The sequence below is a fragment of the Leptopilina boulardi genome, unplaced genomic scaffold (genome assembly GCF_019393585.1).
Source record: "Leptopilina boulardi isolate dan_hultmark-lab unplaced genomic scaffold, ZJU_Lbou_2.1 LbouV2_137, whole genome shotgun sequence".
Lineage (NCBI taxonomy): Eukaryota > Metazoa > Arthropoda > Insecta > Hymenoptera > Figitidae > Leptopilina > Leptopilina boulardi.
The window spans coordinates 2,225,490-2,246,431 of NW_026137682.1; the positions used below are offsets into that span (position 1 = coordinate 2,225,490).

A 20,942-nucleotide genomic window follows, 5' to 3' on the forward strand; every position below is an offset into this window, starting at 1 on the left:
ATTTTTATTTATTTTTTACTTATGTATTTTTACTATTTATTTATTATTTTTTTTTATGAAAAGAAAAAAAAACTGTCTTGAAGTCAGGCGTTAGAAGTAGAAAACTAGTCACGTGATACTGGCTCTAAAATTCAAATTTTTATAAAAAAAAAATAATAATAAAAGTATACAAAATAAAAATTCTAAAAAAATTTATATAATTTTTACAAATTAATTTTGTATTTAAAAAATAAATGATTTTATTGTAAATAATTTTTAATAATATTAACTATTATTGGAAAAAAATTTTTATATGTGAAGACGACTTCAAATAGTCGTCAAAAATTTATTTTGAAATTTTTCAAACATTTTGTTTTCGTTTAAATTATATTATATAATATTGAGTTATAAATTAAATAACTCAGAAATAATGATGCCAGTGTAAGAAATGTAGGTTATTGCGTCATTGAGGCGATAATATTTTTTTGAGTTCATTTCGCATGCTGTCATTTGACGCACGTGACATAACCTATAAACTTAATTTAGTTATTTTTAAACAAACAATAAAATTTTCAATATGATTTGTTCAAGAATTATTAGTAAAAGAATTAGAAATGCAAGTGTTATTTTTAAAAGAGATTTTCAACAAAATAAAATAGAAATTACCAAGCCCGAAATTACGGAAATTCAAATCAAAGTTCCATGGGGTATTGTTGCAGGTAAATTTTGTCAAGTCATGTTTTATCTTATTAAAATAAAAAATTACAATTGTAAATTAATTTTTTTTATATATAACATATTTAAATTGTGGGCAAACATTTTCCATTTTTATTCAATTGAATAAATTTAATTTAATTTATTCATTATAAATAAAATACATTTCAAATTGAAAATTTATTTATTTTAAGTAAATTCAAGTATTTTTAAAATTTTAATATTGTGATTTGTTTTTGCGTATTTTTTTGTTTCATTTTATAGGTAAATTATGGGATTATGGATGTAAACAACCAATTCTTGCCCTTCATGGATGGCAGGATAATGCTGGTTCATTCGATATGTTAGCTCCACTTCTTAAAAATAGATCAATTTTAGCTGTGGATGCACCAGGTCATGGTATATCCAGTTGGTTGCCAAAAGGAATTCCCTATCATGATTCAATGATTATTCACGTTATTCGAAGAATAAAACGTTATTTTGGCTGGGAAAAAGTGAAATTAATGGGACATTCGGGTGGTGCTATTGCAAGTTTTAGATACGCTTCTTTTTATCCCGATGAGACTGAATTTGTTGTTGCAATTGATGCTCTTCAATTTACACCATTGACTGCAGCAAGATTTCCACAATCCAATAAAAATGTTGCAAGCGATATTGATAAATTTCTTATTTATGAAGAGAAAAATACTCCAGCTCCATGTCATACTCAACAAATTGCAATTGAAAGATGGATTAAAGCTACATTTGGTTCATTAAATGAAACTGCAGCGAGAACATTAATGATTCGTGGAGCAACACAAAAAGAAGATGGAACCTATTATTTTAATCGTGATCCAAATCTTAGATTGAATGCATCAAATATTGGTTATACTTTAGATCATTTAAAGGAAGTGGCAAAACTTATCAAGTGTCCTTATATTCTCTTAAGAGGAACCGAGTCAAAGTTGAAAGTTATTTTCTCTCAGGAAATTATAGACGTAATGCAAAATTGTTGTAAAGAATTTTCCGTTCATATGATACCGGGAACACATCATTTACATATGGTCAATCCTGAAGGAACAGCCGATGTGATAAATCCATTTCTAGATCGACATAATAAATGAATTAGACGAAAATTATATATTTTTTTTTATAGCAAGTTTATAATTATTATTAAATTATTACTATTATAAAAGAACGTTTAAGGTAGAAATAGTCAAATATTTATTTTGTTAATTTTGTAAATTATTGAATTAAACATTTTGTTAAAGAATATTTAAAACTTCGGTTTTGAAATTTTAACCGATTTTAAAGTATTAACAATCATATTTAATATTTTTTAAATAATTTAAAGATGTTCACAAAAATGGAAAATGTTTCCGAAAGTCTTGTCAATAAAATAAAGTACTTAATATAAATGTAATAATTTCTCTTTCAACAAGAAAACCAGAATAATTATTTTTCGCAGGCAAATTGTGGAATTCTTCACAGGATCAACAGCCAATTTTAGCGCTTCATGGCTGGCAAGATAATGCAGGATCATTTGATTTACTTGCTCCATTATTAAAAAATCATTCAATATTAGCGATAGACATGCCTGGTCATGGATTTTCAAGTTGGCTACCAAAAGGCATACCCTATGAAGATACAACAACAATTCTTCTAATTCAAAGATTAAAACGACATTTTAAATGGCAAAAAATAAAATTTCTCGGACATTCAGCAGGTGCACTTGTGAGTTTTATTTATGCGTCACTTTATCCTGAGGACACACAATTTGTTATTGCTCTCGATAGTTTGCAATATAAACCAATAATTGATGTTGCAAAACATAATTGTGAGTATGCGAAAAATATTGATAAATTTGTTGATTTAGAAATGAAAAATACATCGATACCAAGTTATAAAGAAGATGAATTTATAAAAAAATGGATAACGGGTACAAATAATTCTTTAAATGAAACTACCGTCAAAATTATGATGATTCGTGGAGCGAAAAAAATGAAAGATAAAACATTTATTTTCAATCGGGATCCACGTGTGAAATTAAACATTCCATTGAGAGTTATTTATACACGTAAATATTTAGAAAAAATGTCGAGACTAATTAAATGTCCATATTTAGTTTTACGAAGTTTTACAACATCTGACGATGAATTTTCATCAAATATTATTGAAATAATGAAAACAAATTGTCAAGAATTTTCAATTGTTTCCATGTTTGGAACTCATCATTTGCATTTGACAAATGCAAACAGTGTGGCTGAAACTTTAAAACCATTTTTAGAATCTCATGGTTGATTGTAAAAATATTTGTTAAAATAGTATAATAATAATAATAATAATAATAATAATAATAATAATAATAATTTATAATAAAAATAAACATTTTGATAGGAAAATAATTTTTCTTTTTTTTTGAAATAAAGTTGTATTGATTTATAAACATAAAAATAAATTTAAGAGTCCAAACAAATTAAGACTCTCAAAACTTGACGAGAATTGCAATTAAATCTTTTTTTTTCTTTTTTACAACAAAGTAGAAATCTAAAATATTTATAAAAATACTTGATGGAATGTTAAGATAGAATTATTTTGTTTATACTTTAATCTTACATTCTAGTATCGACATAGAGAATTTTTTTTTATTTAAACATCAGTAAAATTTTTCACTTTAAACTCTTGTAACATTTTAAAAATGCAATAACAAAATTTTTAGAATACTTGTTGCAATATTACACGATAATTAAACTATAAATATTGTTAGTTGCCATTGTTGATTAGATAAAATTATTTTTTGTTAAAGTCTCTTTTTAACCCCTTAAATTTCTACATTAATTTACATTTATATAAACTTTAGAATTTTTAAATAGACCTAATATGTAAATATATATATATATAGAGAGAGAGAAAACGTAAATTCTAACAAATTATTTTTCATGGTTTCCAAGGTTTCCTCTGCGGTGTACTGCCTTGTGATTTCGTCAAATTTTTACGAGCATTTGACGAGGGTGGAGTTCGATTATAACTTATACTTTTTTCAGGTGTTTTTTTTTGAAACAATCGATTTATTTTCGATGCTATAACTGATGGTGCTGTAATAAAAATATTTTGAATTATTTAAAATATTATAATATTAAACAATATAAACTTATAGAAAATTCTTTTTAAATTTTATTCGATTTTTTTATTTTATTTTTATAAAAAATTTGTATTCTATGAAATTAAATCTATTCAACTTAATTTCATACAATTGATTTTTGTAAAACTAAAAAAGTAATAAAATAAAGTATTATTTAACGTTTTTCTTTTTTTTTGTTCTAAAAAGTTTTAGTTTTTAAAAAAAAATTATAATTCATGAAAGTAAGTTTATTAACTTTAATTCAATTCAAATAAATGAATTTTTTAAATAAAAAATTAAACTCTTTAATTTTCATAATTTAAAATTCTAGTTTTTATAATTGAATTACAAATTAAATTTTTTTTAAATTCTAAAATTTCTTTTAATGTCAAAAAATAATATTTAAAACTTATTTTTAGACTAAAGAAAAATGGAATAACATTTTAAATAAAGAATCATAAATTTTCACCTTTTTTGTTTTGAACAGGTGAAAAGATTTTTCTCACTTGTGAAACTGCTGCAAGATTACTATTATCGACTCCTGATGATAAACGACGACTTTGACGAGATGGCAGGGACAAACAATTGTCAGTGTTAGTTTTGAGTTGATTTTTTTTTGGAACTATTGGCGATTTGCAAATAGTACCATTTTCCGAGGTGACAACAATTTTTGGAATTTTATCCGTTGGTGTTTCTTTATTTGTTATTATTTTCTTTTTTATTGCTCCCGAAGTTGATGGTAAATCAATATTTTCATTTCGATCAACATTATTAACGCAAACAGTAAAATTATTTGTACGTTCTAAAGATTTACTTCTACGTTTTCGATATTTTTTCATTGGCACTTGCATTGTAACTTTTACATTATTGTACCTTGATATTCTTTGTACTTCTTGATTTACTTTGCCACGATTATTAATATTAACTTCATAAGTTGACAATTCCTCTGTAGCAATATTAGTAAGAGACATACTTCTTCTTAATCTCGATCGTTTATGATTATTATTATCTTCAATATTGCACATTTGTTCTAAAATTTGGAATGATTGATCACTTGCAGTTGTTGAATCAAAATCATCTTCGTGGGAAATTTGTGAATTTCTTTTATAACGTGGAGTTGTCGTGTATTTCTTTTTTCTTGTTTTTATTGGATATTGTTTGGTATTTATTGTGGACGATGGAATTTTTGTCGTGAAACAAACTTGTTTTTTTGTCGGTGAAATAGGGAAATTTTCTTTATTAATCGAAGTGCAACCATTGGAAAATTGTGGTAGGGGAAAATATTCCTTTTTTCTGTTCATTGAATTTAATCCTTGATTTGTCCTACAAAATAAAACTGATTTTTCCGCAGAAGAATGAGATGCCTTGGATTTTTGTGATAATGGCCAATCGGGTGGTGATTCATTTTCAATTTTTTTTTGTGGCGTCGGATAAATGTGCCTCAGTTCATTGATAATGGAGTCCAGCTCCTTGCGACTATCATCATCATCATTATCAAAATCACTGTTTATTTCAGGGGATCTTGACACTTCTGTAGAACTATAGAGACTATCCTCCTCGCTCGCTTGATCTGTATAATTATAATTAGTCTTTAAAGTATAATGAAGAATGTATGAAAGTTGATCAATGGTGATTTCTCTTAAATTTTTATTTAAAATTTCAGCGAAATGTTTCACAGTCTCGTTGAATTTATGATTCTCGGGTAAATTTGACAATGGTCCTTTTCTTAAATCATCAACAATTGAGAGTAATTTAACGCCAGATATTCTCTTTGATTGATCATTACTATTGGCATTTGATTCCTCTAAAATTGTAGTTAAACGTTTAACTTGTGGTAGAAAATCATTACACTGATTAGATGTTGAAGAATCATTTACAGAATGGTCGCTCAATTCAAAATTTGACTGTGAATTGATTGACATGAAAATGGTATTGTTATTTTCTGATAAATGTTTCCTCGATGATAAAACATTGGGTAATTCTTTATATTTTGTACTTAATATTGAGTCTGTAGGATGTGATTTTATTGGTGAAATATTAAAACTACTTTCGCAATCGATAAATTCTTCTTCATCAGATGGAAGTCTTTTATTTAAAATTGAAGGTCCAGTTAAATTAACATGTCTCATTGTTTCATTAGGTGAATAAAAAGATACATCCGAGTCCATAGCACCTTCTAAAATAATTGAATTCATTGATTCTATTAAATTGTGTTTAATTGATCCTTGTGAAGATCCTGACGCAAGTATTAATGACGGTTCTCTGTGATTTGTTTGAAATGTATCATTTTTAGAGGCATTCCTTAAAAATGAATCATTTTCAATTAGTCGTCGAAGATTTGATTCATCGGTAGACATATTATAAGTTGCTTCTGTGCTTCTAAAGTGTGTATTCTCCATAACACTAACACTATGATTTGTTGAATTTTGAAATGCTTTATTCCATGCCGAATGATCAGAATCGCCTGTAAAAAAAAAAATTAATTTAATTAAAAAAAGAAAACATTTAAAAACATTCAATGTGCGCTGTTGAAGTAAAAATTATGAAAAATCGTCTGGAATTAAATAATTCAGTTTATCTTCAATTATTCAATCAAATATAATACTGCAATTATTTTCAAATATTTAAATAAAACAATTAAAAATATTTTAAATTATTCAAACAAATAATTAAAATTTTCTCTAAACAATAAATAAAATTAAAATTATCTTTAAATATTACCCTTAAATCAAATAATTAAAATTATCTTCTTTTCTGTTTTAAAACAGGTTTACAAAAAAATTTTTCAAGGTCAATTTTAAAATTGATTAAGTTAAATATTCAAAACAATTTTTTCGAGTTAGAATAATTCTCAAGATTTTAGCTTATAATATACCTATTTTTTAAAAAAAAGTCTAACTCAAAAATAAATTTTCAAAACTAAATCTTACATTCTTACGCTAGATGTAAATATTAAGAATTTAAATAAACACGTTTAAATATATATACATATATATATATATATATAGATTATAAAGCTATTCAAATATAACATAGATGGATAAACATAAAAAAATGTTCAAAAGTTTGTGTTAATAACAATAAACAGTGTTACAAAAATACGTTTTAAAAAAATTATCCTATTCAGGAAGTTCATTAACCAGAGTATCAGTATAGCAGGTGTAAAAGGTGCAAAATCGATATTAGAGGTTATGGTAATTAAATTTATACTATTACTTACTGTCTGTTGTCGCAATTCTCAGTTCTCGAACACGTTTAGCCATTTTTTGTTATATTTATTTACCACCATAAACACACAAATAGTTATTATTTATCAAAAATACTAGATCATTTAATCGTTTTTGTGGTTTTTACACAGATTACACGCATATTCTTGGAAAAATGCTAAAATCCACCTGACTTTCAGCCCTCTAGCCGGGCGCCGGTGCAACAAGTGTTTAAAATTGTCGTTGGGTATGTGAATTTATAAAACGCAGAGACATTTTCTTATCAAAAAGAAAAAAAAGAGAATATAAGAAAAAAAATTATTTAAGGGCCTAGATAAGATTAAATTCAAATATCCAAAATATTGAAAACCGTTAAAACATTATCTTTGTGGACTTTCTATAAAAAAGATAACTTTATCTTAGACTTTGAGGATTTATCTTCTTAATTATATTATTCTCCTATTTCTTTTAGTTTAAAAACATATTCATTTCACTGTATTTTCATACATATTATATGTATACGTGTTGTCGTATATGAGATATAAAAAATTTGATAAATAAAAAACATTTAAACTTACTGCAATTTCCCGCCAATTTATCAGCTGTTTGCAATCTCGTATCTAGTCCAATCAATACCCTGGGGGCCATTTTTAAATAGTCAAATGAAAAATAATATTTATAATTGTACCTTCTTTATAAATTAGATTAATTTTCTTCCTGATAAAAGGAATATAACTTTTTTTAAATAAATTGTAGTTTAATTTGAGTTAGCTATTGTTAGATTTCTGTGAAAAATATAATTGGTAAATTAAGTTGGATAATAAAATGAAAATAGTGTATACAGGTCTGAAAATACAAAGGGTCGCGTGATCGTCGATGAAGCTTCTGAATTGGGTGGAAGCTTTCGTCGTTTTTCCCCACTCGTTCTTGATTTTACAATATTTGTTCAAGGTTTAAATTAAACTTTGGACTCTTTAGTTGACTTTTAGATGCAAGTGCGAACTTGTCGTAATTTTTTGTCTTCTTTATAAAATTGCCAAATTACGTGTGTCTTTGCTGGCAAACATTCGTTCTACACGAATGGTTTAAATGTCTTCAAATATGACATTCACGAGTTTATGAATGTGACAAGTATCTTTTATTTTCTATTTTGTCGATAGTGATAAAAGTGTACTTTTAGAATCTCAAAAAGAAAGTCAACAATAGAATTATCTATTGTCAATCTATATATATGTGATTTGACAACAATTAAAAATCATAAGTCTTCGTTGGATTATTCATAGTGGAAAACTATTTTTGACCTACTCCGAAAATAAAATACTTTTTTTTTTCAAAGAGAGAAATCTTCCAAGCACATATAAATTATGACGAGTAAAACAATCGATATGCAGTACACACCACCAACATCGGATACAATTCAGACAAAACCGTTTCCAATTAGAGGTAAGCAATTGTTTATTTTAGCATGTTTTGTTATAAACAAAAAAAAAAAAAAATTTCTTGCAATGGATTTGATATTTCTATTTACTTTGATGTTGGTTCTTTAAAATAATTTCATGATTCATATACACATGCCACGTGTCTATTATATTTATATTATTTTCTATCTGAAAATATATTTTTATTTATTATTTAATAAAGAATATTTATTAAAATTTATAATTTTTAAACGTGACAAATTGAGAAAAAACAATATTACTGTAATTTAAAATTTTTTAAATTAAATTTTCAAAAAATAATTAAAAAATGTTTCATTCTGCTTTATAATCAATATTTTTATGTTTAATCTTGTTTATCTTTAGTATTTTGTCTTCATTCTTTCATCCATTGTTTTATGTATTTGTTTTCAAGAGATAGTCTCATATTTCTTGAATACAGAGAGAATTTAAATGTATAGGAGTATTGAATTTTGCAACATATTTCTGAATTTTAATCTGCGTCACTGTTTTATTTATAATTACGCGTTACATTTCATGTAAAATAGTAGATATTAAAATTTACGAAATCATAATAGATATTTCACATTTAAAAAGAAAAAAGAATAAAAATAAATTACTTAATTGTTGTCTCACTAAGCAAAGTATAGTTTTATGTTTTTTAATTTGTTTAAACGTAAATTAAAAAATTACTAATTGAATTTTATTACTTCAGCAGAAGATATTTTAAAAAAATTATTTCTGTAGTTACATGCTTCGAATTTCAAAAAAAAAAATATATTTATTTGAAAATAATAGAGTAATGAAGAAAATTTATGAACTTTATGAAGTAAGCGAAGCGAATAAATAAAAAATGAACACGTGCGCTCATTTTGTTATATCATTTGTTATGCATCATTATTTCTCTGAAATGCAAAATAACGCATATATAAAACATATTTTTTATTACCTTTATCTTATAATGCTAACGATGCTAAATTGTTTTTCAATTCTTATAATGCACATTGTTCTTTTTAAATTTTGTTTACTATCAAAGTCTAATATTTGCTTTATAATGCATATAATAATTATTATTTAAATTACGCATGTTATTAAACTAAATTTTTGCTGTAAAAAAAAATTAATTTTTTTTTTAAATTTTAATATTGATAAAGTTTTTTTCATTTCTATCAAATAATTAAAAAAAAAATTGTAATTAATTGATTAGAACATAACATTCAAAATTTATATATTTTTTCGAATTTTAAATTGTTAGTTTATGCTTTTCAATATTATTTTCATGCTGTATGTAAATATTTTACTGTATTATGATTTATAAAAAAAAAGTTATGACAACTAAATTATTGATTAGATATTTAGGTGGCAATTGGATTTACAAGACGTGAATTCTGTCCAGACAAAGCTAGTTTATTGTTGATTGGCAATGATCCAGTTTTGATTCTTTGATTGTCAAATGAACTATTGCCTTTTGAAATATTCTCAATCTAAAATGCTTTAAAAACAAACAATAAATTTCCTTTAATTGTCCTAATGTCATTAAAATTCTTGACTTACTCCTTTAAAGTTTGTTTATCAGCAATGAAAGAAAAAAGTAAACTTAAAATTGTTCAATAAGAAACTTTCATAAAATTATTTTTCTGTAAAGGTAATTTTCTTCAGTTTATAATAATAATAATAATAATAATAATAATAAAATAATTTTTATAAATAATAATTATTTATTAATAACAATTAATAATTATTAAAAAAATTACTCTTTCGATTTTATTTATTTCGATTTTTTTCCCTAATTTATTATAAAATTTGAAAAAATTAATTTAATGTATAAAAAAAGTGCCTCTTTTATTTTCTAATCAAATTCCTTGAATTATTGTATATTACTCATAATTTATCGGAAAGAATTTGCTCACATGTTGCGTAGATTAGTTTGGCAGAAAATAATTTTTAAATGATTTAGGTATCTGAGAAATTTTTCGAATCTCCAAGAATTGGACAATTATTTTATGTTTGTTTTAAAAAATATATATATATATATATATAAATTTAATTTACTCAATTATTATTTTAATACTTAATTTAAATAGTTTATTATATAATAATATGGATATATTATTACTTATAGCTTCTTTTAATTTTTGAACAAAATTAATTATTAATTAAAAACAATTTTTTTAGTGAAACTTTTTTTATTTAAAAAAAATTCTTTTAGTTCCTTTTTTTTATGTTTAATATATATTTATGTTTGGAATTAATTTATCGACTGCTGTCCAAAAAAAAAGAGACATGCATTTTTTTCTTCCCCATAATTCATGACCAAGAATGTTAAAGAAATATTGATAAGTAATAGATATTACTGGACTTATCATTGAATTATCTCGTATAGGTAAACATTAAATTTTGTGCCTATTGTATAAAGTCATGGCCACTCACCCGAAACAACCACGAATCTCCAATTTTATGCGTAAGCTTATTTGAGTTTTAATTTATATAAAAATTTTTTTAAAATAACCAAAGGATTAATTATTTTTTTTTGTCCTCTGCGAGAGAGAATTTTTTATAATAATTGTCTGCTTTTTTTTTATTTACAGTAAAACATCTTTTTAAGACAGAACTTGTGGATGATAATATTTTTCTTTCCGAGTGGCTATTGAATGTATATATTGTATTGTTATTTTTTCCTATCTTTGGTGGAATTTGAATTAAATTCCATAATTTTGAAATTAATTTAATGGAAAAATTTTTTTTTTTTCTCACTTTTAAGGGGAACGAGCCAATTTTGTAAATAAGCCACATGTGATAGCAATGGTGGGATTGCCAGCCAGAGGGAAGACTTACATCTCAAAGAAGCTGTGCAGATATTTAAATTGGATTGGTATTAGCACAAAAGTTTTCAATTTAGGAGAATATAGAAGGCATGCAACAACGGCCTATCAATGTCATGATTTTTTTCGTCCCGATAATATTAAGGCAATGGCAATTAGAACACAATGTGCTCTCGATGCATTGACAGATGTATGCAAATGGTTGGAGTCTGGAGATGGTGAGGTTGCCGTTTTTGATGCGACAAATTCCACTGTCGATCGACGGGACATGATTCGCGAGATTGTTGTCCTTAAAATGGGCTTTAAACTTTTTTTCGTTGAATCCGTTTGCAACGATCCAGAAATTGTCGAACAGAATATTATGGAGGTATGTAAATTTTTTTTTTATAAAATTTAATAGAATAAAAAAATGTTATCAAAAATTATTATAATAATAAAAAATAAAAATATTGGAAAATAAGATATGTAAAAACAAAATTTGGAAAATTTTGAAAAGAAAGATGACATTTGGTATAGTTATATGAAAACTGAAAAGTGCAGGATGTATATTTTCATATTGATTTTGAAATTGCAGGTCAAGGTGAGCAGTCCAGATTACGCGAATATGAACAAGGAGGAAGTCTTGGCGGATTTTATGCTTCGCATTGAACATTATCAGGAGAAATATCAGCCATTAGATGAAAATCGTGAGAGTGATTTGTCGTTTATGAAAATTTACAATACCGGCGAAAAGGTTCTTGTTCATAAGCACGAGGGCCATATACAAAGTCGGATAGTTTATTATTTAATGAATATTCACATTGTTCCGCGCACAATTTATCTTACAAGGCATGGCGAAAGTGTTATGAATTTGGATGGACGAATTGGTGGCGATTCAGATCTCAGTGATAGGGGACGTTTGTACGCAAAGGCATTGTCCGAATATATTATTAAGCAAGATATTCAGGGGCTTCGCGTTTGGACCAGTTGGCTAAAACGAACCATTCAAACGGCAGCCGATGTTAAAGCACCACAAGAAAGGTGGAAAGCCCTAAATGAAATTGATGCTGTGAGTTTATTGTTTATTGTATTAATTTTTATATTCTACATGAAAATAAAATTACAAATTTATTGTTTATTATTATTTATTAAAAAAAAAAAAAATTTTTTTACTTATTTTTTAAATTTATTGTGTCGTGAATAATGTATATCGTTTTTCAATATTGAAGGGCATCTGTGAGGAGATGACATACGAGGAGATTGAGGAGAAACATCCAACAGATTTTGCAGCTAGGGACCAAAACAAATTTTCTTATCGATATCCACGGGGAGAGAGTTACGAGGATTTGGTAGCACGTTTAGAGCCAGTGATTATGGAATTAGAGAGACAGGGTAATGTTTTGGTTGTCAGTCATCAGGCAGTTTTGCGTTGTCTACTTGCGTACTTTTTAGACAAAAATGCAGGTCAGTAGATATAATTTCATTGATTTAATAATAATAAAAATAATAATAATAATGTATCTTCAATATTTCTCCTATCGTTTCTTATTAAAATTATATAAAATAAAATAAAAATCGAGCCTCGCTTTTAATACTAACTAAATATAGTTTAGATTATATAATTTAACCTTGATGATGCTGTTGAAATAAAGCGGAAATAGATAAGAAATTGTTTATGGCAAATATGCATGGATAATCATATTGAGGCTTAAAAAAATCAATTGGAAAAAAAAATTGAATTTCAGAAAATAGATTTAATCTAATTTTTGAATCTTATTTATTTTTAGAGGCTTTTTGAATTTGTTTTAAATGTAGTTTCAAGACAAACTTGTTTGGATTTGTGGTTTTACAGCATTTCTGTTTTTTTTTTTTTGGTATTTTTAGATGAACTACCGTATCTGCAAGTACCGCTACATACAATAATTAAATTAACCCCAGTGGCTTATGGTTGCAAAGTGGAAAATATTCGACTACCAATCGATGCAGTCGACACACATCGAGCAAAACCAAAGGTAGAAGCTTAGATCCTAATACGAAACTTTTGCCTTGAAAAAACCTAAAAATAGAAAAAAAAAAATGTTTTTCCTTAGTTTTTGAATGCCAGAGCTATATTGATTGATTTTAGTAGTTACGTAAATGTTCATGTACTTTTCATGGCTAACTTACACCAACAATGTGACAGAAATGCTTTTTATCACTTTGTGCAACATCGAAATTTGTAGCTTGTTAATGGCACTAATCTCTTCTTTTTTTCTTTTTTTATTTATTTAAAAAAAAAAGAATCATGCATGAATCGCTAGAAAATATTTATCACTATCAAAACTTGTCAAGAATAATTGAGAGGCATCAGAAACGCGAACTGACATCAAATTTTATTACTTTTTTCTTTTTTTTTTTTGTTACGTGTTATCAATTGCAAAGCAAATTATTATTTTTGTATTCTAGATAAAACAACTAATCGTGGAAATTTTTTATTTTTATTTCATTTCATTTAGAATTTTTAATAAAATTAATTTTAAATTTATTAAAATTCAATTAAAAATCAAATTCTTTTAAACTTAATAATTTTTTTAATCAATTTCAATTAAATTAAAAATTAATTCAAGTTATTTTTTGTTTTAAACTTAATTGATTAATTTTTATTTCGATTCTCCTCAATTATTATTATTATTATCGTTTTGTGTCTAACACCTAGTGTAAATAATATTACAGTAAATTATTAACGTTGAAAGAGAGAGAGCAAGAGAGAAAGAGAAACCAACTGAATTAATACTTCAATAAGAGGAAAAAAAAAGAAATTTAAAAAATAATAATAAACAAACTAAAACGAATGTCAAGTCGATGTTTATATAATGTGCATCAAAAATTGTTTTAGTCTAAATTTATATAAATTAAACGTTGGTAACAATTTATTTACATGTCTGAGTACAAAAAAGAGGCTTACTTTTCTGCGGTCTGGTATCGTAAGATGTCTTCCTGTCCGTAAAAAGTTTTTATATAGTACAAAAAAAACCCATTTATTGTGTATGCAATCCAAGTACCTGAGCTTTTTATGACAATATTACGTCTGTTTATATTTTCTATTGTAATTTTTCTATATCTTATATATACATTTTATTCGAAATCAACGATAAATCATCGCAAAAAAAAAGAATTATGTTATATAAATTATTAACAATAGCAACGTACAATAATTATGATTGGTGGAGGTCAAGAGACTTATTATACATATCATTTATATACAATATGTATTTTAAAGTGCATTTTTAAAGAACTTATATTTATTAATTAAAGGGATTGGTTTTAAATTCGGGTCAAATAAAAAAGAGAATCTTAAATTGTGACCCTTAAAAATTATCGTTTACTAACAATAATAATAATCAAAATTTTAATAATAATAATAATATGAATAATAATGATAACAAGAGTAAATAAAAAGTAACAATAAAGTGAATTGATACTAAATTTTGTTATTAATATTTGTTTGAATCGTCACATTACCTATCATCAATACCTGTTCATTAACTACGAATTAATGAATAATAACTATTGTATTTCATTATTTCTTTTCTCTTTTAGCTGTAAATATTTTCCAATTTTTTATTCCTTTGATAATTAAGTGTATTGTGTTATTAAATTTAATTAAGTATTTCGACTTTAATGAGATGTGAACAAAATTATTTTCTGACAAACCATCAAGAAGAAACTCGTTGCTTTATTTTGTTTTCCTTTTTTTTCTTTTATCGAATATTTCATTTGAGACAAAATTACTTTACTAAATAGCTGTAATATCAAATTTTTTAAAACTATTTTCAGATACCCGGATATCTAGAGGAGCGCTTCAGGAGAAAAGGGAAAAATCTTCACACGTGATAACAATTGTTTATCATCATTAGCCGCTTTGTTTGAAAATAATGAAGCAGTGTTTTCTTTCGGACAGCTGCTGATTTGCCTTCGCGAACATGAATACGAAATGAATATTGAGGTGCCGACTATTTTCTACTCGTTTTGTCACCCTCTTAAAAAAAAAAAAATCTCCGTGAATAAAATAGTTATTGTCAACGAATCAAACAAAAAGTCATAATCAATTTTCGCCTTGCCACCGCCGGACAAATGAAGAGATGGTTCTGCGCTTCGTAAAAGAAAAAAAAAAAAAAAAAAAGAAAACCGGAGTCTTTTTTTGATTTCGTGAAAAAAACATATATATACGTATGTGTACGAAAAAAACAAACTATTTCCTATAGGCATTTTCTAAAAAAAATTTGCTCCTTCTCGATAAAAGAAAAGTATAAATAATAATTAATCCGCTGCATAAGAGACTGTGATTTTTATGGAATTGGGTTGTTTTATTTCAGTTTGTTGCTTCCAACAACGCGCTGAGACTTAGACTATAATTATTTAGAATTCAAAGTATAAATCAAAGTAATAAATAAAAACAAAGAAAAGAAAATTAAAACTTAGTTTTTCTAAACTTATTTTCTTTGAAAATGAGTATGCCGTGTTCCAAACACTTTTTGATACTTAAAAAAAATTGACAACTCAAAGAAAGGAAAGTTTTAAATTAAATATAAATAGATTATAAATAGATTTTGTCCAATTTCAATCTATATTCTTCGTATCTTTATATAAATAATAATAATAATCTTTATATCCGACCTTGAATGTTACCGATTTCTTCTCAAGGGCCAATAAATAATTGCTCTTTTACGTAAATGTCTGCCATTCATATTATGAATATCTTTAATATTTACAATTAAAAAAAAAAAAAAAAAACAATTATTAATATTGACATTTTTTTTTCCTCTGATCAACCGAATAATCTTAATGTAAAAAAAATCTCAATAAATTCTTATACATACAATTGTTACGAGATACTTAAATAAACTATTTTTATTCATTAGATAGCAAATTTTTTCAGTACCTCTTTTTGATTCGTTCTATGACTTTCTTTATCGCATATTTTAAAACTATTTAACAAAAATTCAATCTTCTTCAATTTTTTCCTCTAGACCCATAGCTTCAACATCTACCACACCTTTCTTTGATCGTTTATTAGATTGATCTGTAAATTAAAAAAAATTTGAAGAAAATTTTATAAACAATAACTTTATAAAATTAATAAATGTATTAAAAAATCGTTGAATCAATTAATAAATAATAATAAAAAATATAATAATTATAATATAAAATAAATTTTTAATTAAACAATTTTAAAATTACCTTCGTGGAAATGTCTTGCGGTTCGTTTACGAATATCGTCGATCGCTTCTTCTTTTTGTGCCCATTCAAGAACTAAACGTCGTCCATACAAATGTGTACTTTGACATAAAGCTTTAAATGCCACCTAATAAAAAAAATAATAATAAAAATATATTATTTTAAATTAAAAAAAAAAAAAAAAAAAAATGCATAATATTTTTAACTTACTTTAGCATCTTTCTTTGTGGAATATTCAACGAAAGCAAATCCACGATGTTTTTCATTTCCAACTAATTTTTTTGGCAATCTCACAGCTTTCAAATCGCCAAATACTCTAAAATATTTCAAAATATTCATTAAAAAAATATAGATATATTAAGTAAATTGATTAAAATTAAATTTAATTCAAATTCGAAACAAAACTAAAACATTAAAAATATATTTAAAAAAAAAGAAAAATTTATAATTCTCTATATTTTGTTTCAATTATTTTTAAACAATGAAAATTTCTTACTTGAACAATTGTGTAATTTCATTAGCATTGGCTTGAAAGGGAATATTTCTCACTAAAATTTTAGTTCCAGTTTGTTGAGTGATTTTTGCACTTTTTTTCGCTACCTGCAAATCTGACCTAATTAGAACAGAAACAAATCATAGATTCAATAACCCGATGACACTTTTTTTCTTAACAAAAATAATCAATGTATGTATTCATTTGCAATATTTCATTTCATAGGATTAGAATTGATAATTTTCATAAAAAAGAAATTCACAATTAATTTAGAATTTTTAAATTAAATTGATTCATAAACACTTACTGTAATGTTCTTTCGGATCTTTTTAATTCGATTGTCTTTCCATTTAAATCAGTCATCTGCAATTCTTTCAAAGCTCGTTCAGCATGAATTTTATATTTATATCTGACAAAACCATAACCCATCGATAATTTTGTACTGGGATTTTTCGGATCTTTCTTGGTGGCAACCGTTGCATAGTGAAGTAAACCACAACGTTTAAAGTGCTGCCAAAAGAGATTTTTCATTAAACCGTAAATTAATTAAAATGTAAAATAATGATAATAATAATGAATAAAATATAATAAAAGTGTTTATAAATAAAATAAAAAAATCATAATATATTTAGAAATTGAAAATTAATATTCTATTTAAGATTGAATATTCAAAAATTAGTTAGAAAAATTAAAAATTACGTTTTTCATATCTTCGTCAGTCGTCGAAAAATTCAAATTTTTAACAAACAACGTAGTATCGGGCTCTGGTTCATCTTCATCATCGTCATCGTCATCATCATCTGTTTTCTTCACTTCTTCCTTAATTTCGGTTTCGTTTTTTACTGTTTTCTTTTCATTTTCATTAGATTTATTTTCCTGTATTTTCTTTGAAGAAGATGATTCTTTTTTCTGGAGATCATTAGCAAAACTATTGTCAGGCGCCCATTCCAGATAAAGGGGTAAACTTTTAAATTTTGTGTATGCCAATCTTGTAAATGCTATTCGTGCTTCCGATGGTTCAAAAAATTCGACTATCGCTTTAAAAAAAAATATATATAATTTCAATATACAATGTTTCATAAAAATGGAAATATTTAATTTTTCTAAAATTATCATATTTGGTTATAAAAGACAATTATTGTTATTAATTTTACTAACCCGTGATTCCTGCAGGTGGTAAAATAACACGTCCAACTTCACCGTGTTTTGAGAACATTTCTAAAATTTCATTTTGTTGTGTTTTTGCAGGTAAATTCTTTACAAGTATCACAGTCTTTGATCTCTTCTTCGGGGGCTACAGTAAATTATTTATAAATTTATTTTACTTTCTACAAATTAATAAATTAAAAAATAAATGCAAAATAATGATTGGAATTGAAAAATTAATTTCTATACCTGATTAAATGCATCTATACAAACGTCATTTTCTTCTAAAAATTTTTTTGTCCTCTCGACGATTTGTGTTTCTCCTAAAGCTAGTCGAACTGCTGTACTTATTCCTTTCGATTCATCTTCGAGAATCTATTAATAAAATTAATTAATTTAACAAAAAAAGTCGTACAAGCCATGAAAATTAATAAAGAGAAAAAATACTTTTTCTTTCGTTGTATTGTAAGTTGCAGCCATTGCTTCAGCAACAGCGTCAGTTCCCAAGAAAAGAGTATTCCAATTGTGAGATGAACCAGCAGTAGCTTTTTCTTTTAAAGCTTTTTTATCTTTGTAGCTTAGATTTTCTAGTGTGACAAATATTAAGACAATTAATAATTTTCCTAATAATAATAAATTTACATTTTTTAAATAAATTAATTATTATCGAAAAAAAACTTGCCATTTTGAAGTAAATCTTCAGGCGATTCTTTTGCTTTTCCAGGTAAGATATGTAACATTCTACCATTTAAAATTGAACCATCTAATTCTGTATACGCTTTTACTGCGTGTTCTGGCATCATGAAAGTTACAGTTCCAAATCCTTTGGATTTTCTACTTATTCTATCCACTGGTAAATTTACCTCAGTTAGTGGACCTAGAAAAGAATTAAACAATGAATTTAAAAAAAAAATATTAATTAAAAAACAAAAATAGAATAAAATTACAAAAATTTCAATTTATAATTTTACCATATTTTTCAAATAGTTTAGTGACATCGTCTTCAGTTGTTGTATAAGATAAATTTCTCAGAAACATTCTTCCGGATTCTGCTATTGTTTCTTCATTAGCAAGAGCGTCACTCTGCTTTTTCCATTTCATATCCACACTTTTATTTTCATTCTCTCTCTGATTCTCTTTCTGTTCGTATTTAACTATGAATATTTGTTTTCCATCTGTCGATTAAAGAATACTTTTAATTTTAAAAACACAAAATATACATTAAAAAATTAAATAATCTAATCTACTTTTCAATTAGTTTTACTTAAAACTTACCTAAAAAGCTTTTGTGCTTGCTCAACGCCTGCTTCATATGTTTCTCAGTTTTAAAACCAACATAAGCGATACCTTTTATTTTTTGAGGCACTCGTATTGATTTTGGTTTCAATGGTTTGAAAAATTGCTTCAAATCCTTCTTTTTATGATTACAGCCTAAACCGCGTAATTTAACTGTAAAAAATTTAACAAGTTCTTTCTTCGGTTCCTTTGCCTTTTTCAGTGCTCCAAAAACCTGTTAAACAAGTTTATCAATAATTTAATAAAATAGTAAAAACTTTAATTTAATAAAATAATAGTCGATATTTTATATAAGAATAACAATTATTATTTTAATTTAAAAAAAAAATATATATTTTTTATACCTCGAAATCAAGTTTTTTCTCGGTCTCTTTTTCCTCAACTTTTTTTGAATTAATTTCTTCAGTTTCACTATCACTCTCATCACTTTTATTTTCTTCATCGAGTAATTTTTGTGCTTCATTACTCCACACTTGTTTAGCTGTTTTACCAGAATGACTTTCCAAAAATTCGTTAAATAAAGGATCGTCTTTATGCTGAAAAATTATTATTATTATTTTATTAATTTAATTTAAAATCTATTATTTCTTAATTGAATTGTAAAACATTACCTTTTCAATTATTTCTTTAAGTTCTTTGTTTTTTTCTTTTTTCTTCTTCTTTTCCTTTTTAACTGGAATTTCTTCATCTGCTTTAACAGTTTTACCCGTAAGATTCTCGTGAGCTGAACTATCTATTGCATATTTACTCCAAGATTTTGGTTTCGAAGAATCGCCTAAAATAGTTTAAAGATGAATAATTAAGGAGCAAATGACAAAAATTAATAATTTCAAGAAATATTTTTCTAAACATTTTAACAATAACTCTAATAAAACTAATAAATAAATAATAAAGACAAAAAATGTTTTTACCTAGTTTGGCACATAATTCAACGGATATTTTTGATGTGTCAATATAAGTTTGATTAAAATAGTCAACAGCATTTTGTGCCTCTTCTTCAGTTTTGTATCCAATAAAGCAAAATCTACGAAATATTCCCTCTTTTGTATATTTAAGCTGAACATCAGTAATTTTTCCCTTTTTACTAAAATGTTCTTTTAATTTATCTTCCGTAATCTGTCGAATTAAATAAAAAAAAGTTCATACATACAATTTATAGGTTAAGTCAAATTTATTTGTGATAATTGTCAGAAATACATATATTGTTATTAAAGGTTACTTACAGATTTCGGTAAATTTTTTACAATTAAACGAGACATTGTGCATTATTTAAAAAAATTACAATAATCTAATTGTAAACAATAGCAGAAGGAAATTACTTTTTTATAAACACGTGTTGCAAGTAAACCAATTGAAGTCGTCTACAATCGAAATAATTGAATTCGATAGTATCGTTTTTAGTATACAGACAACTTCAGTTATTAAAAGTTTTATGATTAAAATTGCAGTTTCTTTCAAGGTAGTTTCAAGTTAAAATCATTTTTTAAAATGTAAAATTTGTGTTTAAAATATGTCATATATATGTATACAAATTAATTAAGTCGCTAAAATTAA

General features: G+C 25.3%; 4 protein-coding genes across 6 annotated transcripts; 2 read left to right on the forward strand and 2 right to left on the reverse strand.

Annotated features, from left to right (window-relative positions):
- Positions 1-292: 292 nt before the first annotated feature.
- LOC127291455 (probable serine hydrolase) lies at positions 293-3,168 on the forward strand. 2 transcript variants are annotated; one of them, XM_051320608.1, is made up of 2 exons: positions 293-698; positions 2,141-3,168. In XM_051320608.1, the coding sequence occupies exons 1-2, from the start codon at positions 557-559 to the stop codon at positions 2,971-2,973; spliced, it is 975 nt and encodes a 324-aa protein (XP_051176565.1). In that variant the 5' UTR covers positions 293-556; the 3' UTR covers positions 2,974-3,168. The 2 variants fall into 2 exon arrangements, with proteins under 2 accessions (XP_051176565.1, XP_051176564.1); XM_051320607.1 differs by lacking the exon at positions 2,141-3,168 and adding an exon at positions 958-1,869.
- A 129-nt stretch (positions 3,169-3,297) lies between these two features.
- Positions 3,298-7,319, reverse strand: LOC127291453 (uncharacterized). Its single transcript, XM_051320604.1, has 3 exons — positions 7,014-7,319; positions 4,263-6,257; positions 3,298-3,767 (listed from the first exon to the last, which is right to left on the reverse strand). Exons 1-3 carry the CDS (start codon positions 7,054-7,056, stop codon positions 3,610-3,612), a joined length of 2,196 nt encoding a protein of 731 aa, XP_051176561.1. The 5' UTR covers positions 7,057-7,319; the 3' UTR covers positions 3,298-3,609.
- Positions 7,320-7,894: 575 nt separating this feature from the next.
- Positions 7,895-16,133, forward strand: LOC127291454 (6-phosphofructo-2-kinase/fructose-2,6-bisphosphatase 2). 2 transcript variants are annotated; one of them, XM_051320605.1, is made up of 6 exons: positions 7,895-8,442; positions 11,197-11,624; positions 11,832-12,305; positions 12,466-12,700; positions 13,121-13,248; positions 15,053-16,133. In XM_051320605.1, the coding sequence occupies exons 1-6, from the start codon at positions 8,364-8,366 to the stop codon at positions 15,107-15,109; spliced, it is 1,401 nt and encodes a 466-aa protein (XP_051176562.1). In that variant the 5' UTR covers positions 7,895-8,363; the 3' UTR covers positions 15,110-16,133. The 2 variants fall into 2 exon arrangements, with proteins under 2 accessions (XP_051176562.1, XP_051176563.1); XM_051320606.1 differs by lacking the exon at positions 15,053-16,133 and adding an exon at positions 13,949-14,678.
- LOC127291452 (probable RNA-binding protein 19) lies at positions 15,820-20,776 on the reverse strand. The gene is made up of 16 exons (XM_051320603.1): positions 20,612-20,776; positions 20,300-20,504; positions 20,000-20,163; positions 19,733-19,924; positions 19,368-19,602; positions 19,064-19,267; positions 18,775-18,969; positions 18,540-18,679; positions 18,342-18,467; positions 18,105-18,240; positions 17,646-17,983; positions 17,254-17,456; positions 16,950-17,066; positions 16,664-16,769; positions 16,457-16,580; positions 15,820-16,298 (listed from the first exon to the last, which is right to left on the reverse strand). The coding sequence occupies exons 1-16, from the start codon at positions 20,645-20,647 to the stop codon at positions 16,219-16,221; spliced, it is 2,601 nt and encodes an 866-aa protein (XP_051176560.1). The 5' UTR covers positions 20,648-20,776; the 3' UTR covers positions 15,820-16,218.
- Between the last annotated feature and the right edge of the window lie 166 nt (positions 20,777-20,942).

Bases quoted from the DNA above. Each gene is read 5' to 3' on its own strand.
- LOC127291455 (XM_051320607.1), top strand. From the start codon at position 557: ATGATTTGTTCAAGAATTATTAGTAAAAGAATTAGAAATGCAAGTGTT. The intron at 699-957 runs GTAAATTTTGTC...TTCATTTTATAG, and splicing joins TCCATGGGGTATTGTTGCAG to GTAAATTATGGGATTATGGA.
- LOC127291453 (XM_051320604.1), bottom strand. From the start codon at position 7,056: ATGGCTAAACGTGTTCGAGAACTGAGAATTGCGACAACAGACA. The intron at 6,258-7,013 runs GTAAGTAATAGT...TTTTTTTTACAG, and splicing joins GAGAATTGCGACAACAGACA to GCGATTCTGATCATTCGGCA. The intron at 3,768-4,262 runs GTGAAAATTTAT...TTTTTATTACAG, and splicing joins ACCTGTTCAAAACAAAAAAG to CACCATCAGTTATAGCATCG.
- LOC127291454 (XM_051320605.1), top strand. From the start codon at position 8,364: ATGACGAGTAAAACAATCGATATGCAGTACACACCACCAACATCGGAT. The intron at 8,443-11,196 runs GTAAGCAATTGT...CTCACTTTTAAG, and splicing joins AAAACCGTTTCCAATTAGAG to GGGAACGAGCCAATTTTGTA. The intron at 11,625-11,831 runs GTATGTAAATTT...TTGAAATTGCAG, and splicing joins TCGAACAGAATATTATGGAG to GTCAAGGTGAGCAGTCCAGA.
- LOC127291452 (XM_051320603.1), bottom strand. From the start codon at position 20,647: ATGTCTCGTTTAATTGTAAAAAATTTACCGAAATCT. The intron at 18,468-18,539 runs GTATTTTTTCTC...TTTTATTAATAG, and splicing joins ACAATACAACGAAAGAAAAA to ATTCTCGAAGATGAATCGAA. The intron at 16,770-16,949 runs GTAAGAAATTTT...GAAATATTTTAG, and splicing joins GAAATTACACAATTGTTCAA to AGTATTTGGCGATTTGAAAG.